This window comes from Cannabis sativa, chromosome 2, assembly GCF_029168945.1.
Source record: "Cannabis sativa cultivar Pink pepper isolate KNU-18-1 chromosome 2, ASM2916894v1, whole genome shotgun sequence".
Lineage (NCBI taxonomy): Eukaryota > Viridiplantae > Streptophyta > Magnoliopsida > Rosales > Cannabaceae > Cannabis > Cannabis sativa.
The window spans coordinates 70,073,030-70,082,413 of NC_083602.1; the positions used below are offsets into that span (position 1 = coordinate 70,073,030).

A 9,384-nucleotide genomic window follows, 5' to 3' on the forward strand; every position below is an offset into this window, starting at 1 on the left:
AACCCTTTACAATCTGGTTAGTTATCAATATAAGAAATTTGAAGTGATTTATGTTTGCATGAATTGTTCATGCTTATGGTTTAATATGTTTATTGTGTTAATACACAAAATCTGTTTAGTCCAGATCATATGTTTATTCACAATTACAGTATTGTCAACACAGTGGAATGTGATTGTGATTATATAAATTAAAAGACTAAGTCCCTGTTTAATTAGTGTTTTGGATTTACACTGATGTGATAATCAGCGATGATGTGTACTTACACTTGGAGTAAATGTTATGTTCTTTCCAGGACATTGGTAAAGTATACTAGTTTCGAATGTATGGAGTATACATTGGACTAGACCGATATTGAACTTAGTTAAGATATTATAAACTTACCGTTGTATCTTTCCAAGTCAATATCAGTAGTTGATCTTAAGATTAAAAGAATCTGAATCCTGATATGCTTAGGCTCAACTCAGGAGTGCTATTCATGTTATTTGATTTATTAGTTAATTCTACTTTTGGGTCAGGGTGATACGTATATTTTGGGAACATGATAGTATGATTGAGTGGGAGTGCTGAACATAAATATTGAATCTATAGCTTCTACTGGTGTATAGAAGTCAAGTGATGATTCCCTTCGAGCTTAGCTAAATAGAAGTAAATGGATGAGCTCTTGTTTAAGTGACTAATTCTTAGATCACTAAACATCATTTACAGGTAGCTAAGTGTTTTAAGGGGCAAAATACGTTGAGGGGTGTAAACGGTAAAATTAACCCATCTCGATGTAAATCATCTATATAGAGGATCTTTGATCACAATAAGATTATAACAATGGTTAAATGAGATAGCATATCTATATCGTGGAACATATAATATGCTCTATATAAGTCTGAGAGTGCGATTCTAAGTTCTAAGAGTGGATTCAACGAGGAATTAATAAGTAGGAATTTACTTAGTCAATTCGGTTCACTTATTGGAAGCTCATCATATAGATCCATGGTCCCCATTCTAGTTTAGACTATACTGCTTGTAAGACTCAATAATTGATTTGTGATTAATCAATTATCATTCTAAAGTTAGACTATCTCTAATTTGTGAATTTTCACTAAGCAGGGGTGAAATTGTAAAGAAAATAGATTCTAGGTTTATTTATTAATTAAGAGATTCTATATGTCTAATTAATAATTAAATTAAATGACAATATTATTTAATAATCTATTTTAGTTATTAAATAATTAGTTTTGGCATTTAAAATGTTTGAATTGGAAAATTGGCATTTTTGAGAAAATAAAAATAAAAATTGTGAAAACTGCAAAATCTAAGTGAGGCCCAATAACACCTATGGCCGGCCACTTAAGCAGCTTTTTCCAATTAATATTTTCATTATTTTAATGCCAAATAATTACTAACCTAAACCTAGTAGTTGCCTATAAATAGAAAGTGATGGCTCAGTCAAATAACAAGTTTTCAACAAGTTTTTCAAGCTTTCTGTCAGAAAATTGCTTTTTTAGAAAAACTGAACCTTCCACTTCTCTCTCTATAGCCGACCCTATACCTCTCTCTTTCCCTCTTCTCAATTTCGAAACCTTAGTGATAGAGTAGTGCCCACACACAGCAAGTGGTACCTCAATCATAGATTGGAAGACTGTGAAGGATCACACACAAAGAGAAGGACTTTCGGGCTCAAATCTTGATAATACTCTGCGACAGAAAGGATACAAGGGTTAGAGATCTGAGTGGAAGGAGACATTATTTCACTACATCAATGTAAGGTTTTCTTAACTTTATATGTGTTTAATTTTTGTTTTAGAAAGTTCATATTTAGGGTGTTAGACAACATACTTGTGAGTAGATCTAAGATCCTGGTAAAATAAATTCCAACATGATTAAGCTGCCAATTACCTTGGGAACCGCCCTTGCAGTAGCCAAATTAATGGCTGATTTCGCGGTAATCGACCAATATTCGGCGTACAATGCCGTGATTGGTCGGCCAATCCTGAAAGAGATGAAGATCGTGACTTCGATCTATCATCTCACAATGAAGTTCCCTACTCCTGCTAGAGTAGGCTCTGTGCGAGGAGTCCAGTCAGACTCAGGAGAATGCTACAATGCAGCAGTCAAGCTCGCAGAGAAGAAGTCAGTAAATGTAATCTATCTGTTAGAGGCACCACCTCCTCGCCAGGAGGTCTTTAGAATCGAAGAAGTGCCGCACAAAGATGGACCAGATTTGGATCCGACGATCCTCGATTATGGCACAACCGCCCAAGCTGCGGAAGACACTATTGAGGTACCTATTGATCCCGTAGATAATAGTAAAGTTTTAAAAATTGTCTCTAAATTGACTTTTCAGCAGCGAGAAAACTAAGGACTTTTCTCAAACAAAATCTAGATGTTTTTGCTTGAAAACATTCAGATATGGTCGGAATATCTCCGCAGGTCATGTGTCATCGCTTGAACATTGACCCCGAAGTGCGAGGTGTCCGACAGAAGCGCTGCAAAATGGACCCCGCGCGGTACCAAGCGCTAAAAGAAGAAGTCAACTGCCTCCTAGCCTGCAGCTTCATACGGGAGTCATTCTACCCCAATTGGTTAGCAAATCCGGTACTCGTGCCCAAGCCTCACGGCTCATGGCGCACATGTGTTGACTTTACAGATTTAAATAAAGCCTGTCCCAAAGACAGCTAACCACTTCCTAGCATTGGCCAACTTGTTGATGCCACTGCAGGTCATGAACTTCTCAGCTTCATGGACGCGTACTCGGGATATAATCAAATCCCGATGTACAAACCAGATGAGGAACATACCTCGTTCATTACAGATCGAGGCCTGTATTGTTATAAAGTAATGCCTTTTGGTTTGATAAACGCAGGTGCGACATATCAAAGGCTTGTGAATATGATGTTCGCAAATCTTATTGGGGACACCATGGAAGTATATGTTGACAATATGCTCGTAAAATCTCAACATGCAAAAGACCATGTCACCCATTTACAGGCAATGTTTGATATATTGCAACGATATAAAATGCGGCTAAACCCTCTAAAATGCGCCTTTGGAGTCAGTTCAGGGAAATTCCTTGAATTCATTGTTAATCAACGAGGAATAGAGGCAAACTCCGCGAAGATCAAAGCATTGGTGGAAATGCCATCACCGACTAAGCAAAAAGAAGTCCAAAGCCTCACAGGTAAAGTCGTCGCTCTAAACCGCTTTATATCACGATCCTCTGATAAATGTAAGGAGTTTTTTCAGATTTTAAAAGGCAATAAGAAGTTCCAATGGACCAAGGAATGCGAGGAGGCTTTTAAAGCATTAAAAAAAAATTTGGGGCAGCCCCCAATCCTATCAAAGCCCATGACCGGCGAGGTCTTATCCATTTACCTAGCGGTGTCAGAATATGTGATTACTTCGGTACTAATTCACGAAGACCAAGGACAATAATAACCGATATACTATGTCAGTAAACGCTTGTTGGAAGCTGAGACTCGCTATCCTCAAATGGAAAAATTAGTGTTCGCCCTGATAATATCGTCAAGAAAGTTGCAACCTTACTTTCATGCTCATAGTATTGAAGTTTTAACAAACTACCTTTTAAGGAAAGTCTTGGCAAAACCAGAGACATCGGGGAGATTGTTGAAATGGTCAGTAGAGTTAAGCCAATTCGACATCAGGTATAAACCGAGAACAACGATCAAGGGACAGGCCTTGGCAGATTTTATTCTCGAGTTCCCAAGCACCAAAGTGGCACTCATTAACAACAAGATCGACACTGCTGTACCAAATGGAGAAGGATGGACATTGTACATCGATGGGGCTTCGAATAGCGAGGGTTCCAGCGGCAAAATCTTACTAATCAGTCCCAACAATATTTAAGGTACACGCTGCTTTACGTTTTGAATTTTCTGCATCTAACAACGAATCCGAATATGAGGCTTTAATTGCAAGATTGAAACTCACTCTCGAGATGAGAATCAAGTATTTACATGCTTTCAGCGATTCCCAAATCTTCATATGCCAGGTGAATGGAGAATATCTCGCGAGAGGCGGGAGATTGGTTAAGTATCTAGCCATAGTATGCGAACTGATGCATAAATTCAAGAAAGTAGTCCTGTCCCGAGTACCGCGTGCTCATAACTCACATGCAGACGCATTGGCCCGTTTGGCCTCGACTAGGGAAGCTGAATTACTCGATGTAATTCCTGTTGATGTATTGGCTCACCCAACGATAAATCAAGAAGCGATAATGGAAGGGTCTCTTACCTGGTGACAAGATGGAAGCAAGGAAGCTGCGGCATCGAGCTGCCCGATATGTCATCTATGATGGAAGATTATATCGCAGAAGCTTCAGTCAACCGTTACTTAAGTGTATCGACGGGGAAGACTGCGACTACATACTACGTGAGGTGCATGGGGGTATTTGTGGCAATCATATAGGTGGTAATTCCCTTTCCCTAAAAATCATGCGACAGGGATATTACTAGCGTACCTTGCGACAAGACGCCTTCACTTTCACAAAGAAATGCGACAAATGTTAGCGAATAGCCACATTTACCCATCAACCTCCAAGCAACTTGCATTCCATCACAAGTCCTTGGCCCTTTGCACTATGGGGGATCGATTTGATGGGTGAACTACCTAGAGGAAAAGGCGGAGTCAAGTATGTTGTAGTCGCAGTCGACTACTTCACAAAATGGGCTGAGGCCAAAGCACTAGCGACCATCACAGCGATTAAGTTGCACGAGTTTGTCTACAACTCCATAATCTGTCGATTTGGCATCCCTTACAAGCTCATTTCAGATAATGGAAAGCAGTTTGATTGTAAGAAAGATGCGGCAACTATGCGATGACTTGGGAATTAAAAAAGCGTTCTCTGCAGTCTCTTATCCGTAAAGCAACGGACAAACCGAAGTAGTCAATAAAATAATAAAGCACACCATCAAAGGAAAACTCGAAGAACGTAAGGGGGTATGGCCAGACAAGCTTTCACAAGTTTTATGGTCATACAACACGACTCCCCGATCCACAACTGGCGAGACTCCTTTCTCGCTCTCTTATGGATGCGAGGCTATGGTACCAGTTGAGATTGGGGCAGGTTCCCTACGAAGAGATGTTTTCAACATTGAACAAAACGAAGAAAAGCAATCGCTCTACCTCGGCCTTCTAGAAGAAAAGCGCGATCAGGCTCATCTGAAAAACGCGACTTATCAGCGGCGAACTGCAAGATATTTCAACTCCAAGGTCAAGGAAAGATTCTTGTGAGTAGGAGACTTAGTCCTTCGAAGAGTAATGCCAAACACGAAGAACCCAGCGCATAGGGTCTTCGGGGACAATTGGGAAGGACCATATCTTATCGGAGAAAAGATTGGTAACGCAACATACCGACTCGCATCGTATAGTTTGTACTCGCTATGTATTTATACTTAGTCATTTTTTATAAAAAATCCTAAGTATAGGGGGTATATACCACTATGTACTATTGATTAGTAAAGTTATGAAAGTTATGAAATTTTTCAAGTTTCTACCTTAATACTTATTACACCAAACTGTAATTAAAGTGGCAATCAAGATATTATAAATAACAACAAACGCGAGAACCCGTGTACTGCGAGAATGTTATAGATAGATATCCCCGAGAGGATATAAAGTTGTTCAAAGGAAACTTAAACATAAATTTGTTCAAAGTACAAAGCGCAAGTACCCTTGTACCGCATTCAAAAAAAAAGTCTAACATAAGTAAATATTAAAAACTTAGGCATTGGGGGCAGCAGGGGCAAATCCATCTGCGACTTTGCTGATAGCTTCATTCTCGACTTCGTCGACATCCGCAGCATCAGCCTCCTCGAGAAACAGATTATCTCCACCGCCTTGAGTTTGCGTAGGCGACATGGCGCGGAAAGCCTCAGCCATTTCAGCGGCTTCTGCTCCAATGATTGAGAAGTCAAAGTCCAGAGTTTTGGAAAGGGTGGTGTAAATGTAGTCTGAGACCGCCTGGTCATACTGCTTCTTCCCATTCTCCTTCTCAACCTCCAAGTCGCGAGATATCTCCTCGACCTTTGTCTGAGCACTCTTGGCTTCGAGCTCGACTTGCTCCTTGGCCTTGCGAAGTTCCTCGAGCTCTTTGTCCTTAGAAGTCGCATCTTGTTTTAGCATCTTGATGTCCTCCTGAAGCTGAACATTCTGTTTCTTCACAAGTTCGACTTCCTTAGATCCAGTGACAAAGGCCTTTGAGAACACGGTAATATACTGCGAAGCCAACTTCGCAGAACGAGGCAACAGCTCTTCAGCAGGGGCCTTATAGATCTTTGACATGAATTCATCGCCCACGAACTTCTCTTGGAGAGTCAAGATGTTGCGAGCTCGGATAGCCGGATCGATCACGACTTTCTTCCCCTTGTCTTGCGTGCCATTGGTTGGCCTCTTGGAAGAATCCGCGACAGGGGTGACCACCACGTCGCTCTTCCTCTTCTGAGGAACGATAGGAGAAGTTGCCGCTTTTCCAGATTTTGGCTTGCGGTTAAGGATGGGTGCAGACTTCAAGAAAGTCATTTCTGCGACAGCAACAACAACAAAAAATAATAATAAGTGCCAATAACAGTAAGATTTTAACACACTAGTTTATGCATGCGATATGCTACTTGATGTTGGTCGAAAGGTTTTTTTGGAGAGGCGTTTGTCTATTCGCTGTTGTTGTTTCTCAGATGGCTCCTTGTAAAGGCTCGCGTTCTCTGGAATCAACTTGTGTTCCCGCAGCTTTGAGGTCGTACACAATAATCGCTAGTCGTGATCTTGTACAGGAAGGCTCCCAAGAACTTCAGCAGTCTCTCTGCGAGTCGCGTCAAGTGTAGGTCGAGCTGGTCTATCTGCGACAATAAAAGGAGCGAGTTAGCTTAAAGTCACAAAATAACTCAAAAATTGACTAAGTCAGGAAACACGCGACATACTAGGTCGACGGTTAAAGTCAGTCCTAATCCCTGGAACTTTGAATACATAAAACCACTTCGATTTCCAATTTCCCATATTGGAAACCATGCCTTCCACCCCATTAATCTCAGAAGTGGCCCACTTGCTGAAGCAATAGAACCCGTTGTGGAGACCTACGCTCTTTATATCCTAGAAGTAGCTGAACTCTTCTACCGTGGGTGCCTTATGCACATACTCCATGTACATCGCGTAAAAGGCTAAGGCTATGCGATAACTGTTAGTGGTTAGTTGAAAGGGAGACACGTCATACTGCTTAAGAATAGCAGTAATGAAAGGATGAAAGGGGATCGATATTCCACATCGAAGAGTGGGTATTGAGACCACCACATCCTCTGTAGGTATGATCGTAGGGTCGGTAAAAGAGAGGTGCGCTCTCTGGGTAGGCCGAGGACGTAAAGAGGCAAGCCACAGTAGGTTTAACCTCGTGAAGGTGGTAAGATCTGACTTGGTGACTCGTGAGACCAAGTCCTCCCAAGAAAAGGGTTCGTCCAATTAGGCATTGTGAACCGAATTAGTCCCGCTTCCCTCTGCTTCTTCTTCCTCGTCTGATTCCCGAACTGGAGCTGTCTAGCCTTCATCCATCTCCTCGACCTCGACGTCAGGAGCATGCCTAGAATGGACGAGATGATCGCATGGTGACACCATAGACTCGATGTCTCGAATCTCGATGGTTCCTGGTTCCGCGAGCTCCTGCTCCATCCTCTCAATGTCTGCTGAGGACAGCGGACCCACTTCTGTGTTTGCGACCTCTTCCTCTGAGATCGAGGTCGAAATAAAGCTATCTTCCTGGGGATCCTCGTCACCATCAAACTCGTTGCCTCCTGAGCCAAGCACTTGGCTATCTGATAGATCGCTCATCTGAAAGATAGAAGATCTTTTCAGCGTGGTGAATGTGCGAAAACAAAGTAAGTGACCTCACCTGCATATAAAATATAAAATCCTCTTGGGGATGATTTGAATTCTTTCGAAAACCTATCAACCCACCAAGGCGTGAAAACTCAGGTGTGCGAGTAGAAGGATATCTCAAAAAACGGGTGGGTGTATCCCAGTAACCTAAGCGACATGCGTTTTCGAGCATGACCCTGAAGTGACTGGGAGACACCCACCATTTTGAGGAACTTAACTAATCACAACCTGCGAATATGTCACGCGACAGCTGGCGTTTTACCTCAAAAACGGTTGGGAGAATCCCAGTGACTCAAGGGACATGCGTTCTCGAGCATGACCCTGAAGTTACTGGGATACTCCAACCGTTTCGAGAAAATCTGCCAGCCAAAGAGTACGCTTATATCGGAGCACTGGCACATGCCACAAATGGCTGGGCATTTCACAGTACTTCAAGGAACATATGATCGCACATATGAGCATTGGAATACTGTGACACGCCCACCATTTGAAAGACTTAACCAATGTTCTCGCAATAAAATATACAGAGTATAAAATCCTAAGGTTTAAAACAACGACTAGAAGTAATAAAGTCTCTGTGAAACCTAGGATAAGCAGACATGCGAGTATTCGAAGTGTTCATCCAAATACCCGCGTGTATTCAGAAGATAAAGATGCGGTTATTCAAACATTCTTCCTAAAGTTCACGGTTATGCAAATTCCATGTCAATTTTTCTGGGATTACCCAGTTCTACACTAAAAAAAAGCATGGCCCTATGTGTATTTCCTATAAACATGGATTTCTAAAATCCCTCAAAATACCAAAAACCCAGAAAAGGCAGTTTCATATTTTAAACAGAAACCAAAAATGCAATTGAATTTGAAACTAACCTTTAGTTTTGATGATTCGTTCCTGCGATTGCTCTCGATCACTTCCGAGATTGAAGAGATTTTAGAAGGAGAAGTAGGAATCTTGGCAGAGTATGGAGGTTTCTTTGAAATCTCTGTAAGGGAGGGAAAAGGAAGCTAAGGATGAGACGGAAAAATGAAGGATTTAGTTCGTATCAAAGGGTTTAAATACCCGTATCCCTTATTAATTGGGATTACGACACGTGGCAGCAAGAATGCCTAATGTCGCCCAATCTAACAGCCAGCCATGGCCACGCCTACACGAAAACTGAAGAGTTTCGTGACGTGGCACCATAAATGCAATAAAAAGCAATAATTACAGCCGTCATTTTTCGAAGCCCTCGAAGGGACAACCAAAGGTCACCTACTCGTGACAACCTTTCACCTGTCTCTCGCGTATAGTTTCCATTGTGACCGCATCTGTCACATCGCGAAACTAGGGGCATGTGTTATAGTGAGATTTCTCTCACCTAGAAACTCGAGACCAGACTCCTATTGGAGGACACGTGTATTTAGATTTCCAATGAAAGCTGAGATGTCCATGTGAGACTCCTCAAGTTTAAACCTCACCTGAGCTAGAATTAGCGAGATGATGCGAGTATGACCAAAGTCTGATCGCATAA

General features: G+C 41.7%; 1 protein-coding gene across 1 annotated transcript; it reads left to right on the forward strand.

The window, feature by feature from the left end:
* Positions 1-1,871: 1,871 nt before the first annotated feature.
* LOC133034478 (uncharacterized) lies at positions 1,872-4,253 on the forward strand. The gene is made up of 4 exons (XM_061109569.1): positions 1,872-2,301; positions 2,859-3,397; positions 3,583-3,657; positions 4,005-4,253. The coding sequence occupies exons 1-4, from the start codon at positions 1,872-1,874 to the stop codon at positions 4,251-4,253; spliced, it is 1,293 nt and encodes a 430-aa protein (XP_060965552.1).
* The last annotated feature ends 5,131 nt before the right edge of the window (positions 4,254-9,384 follow it).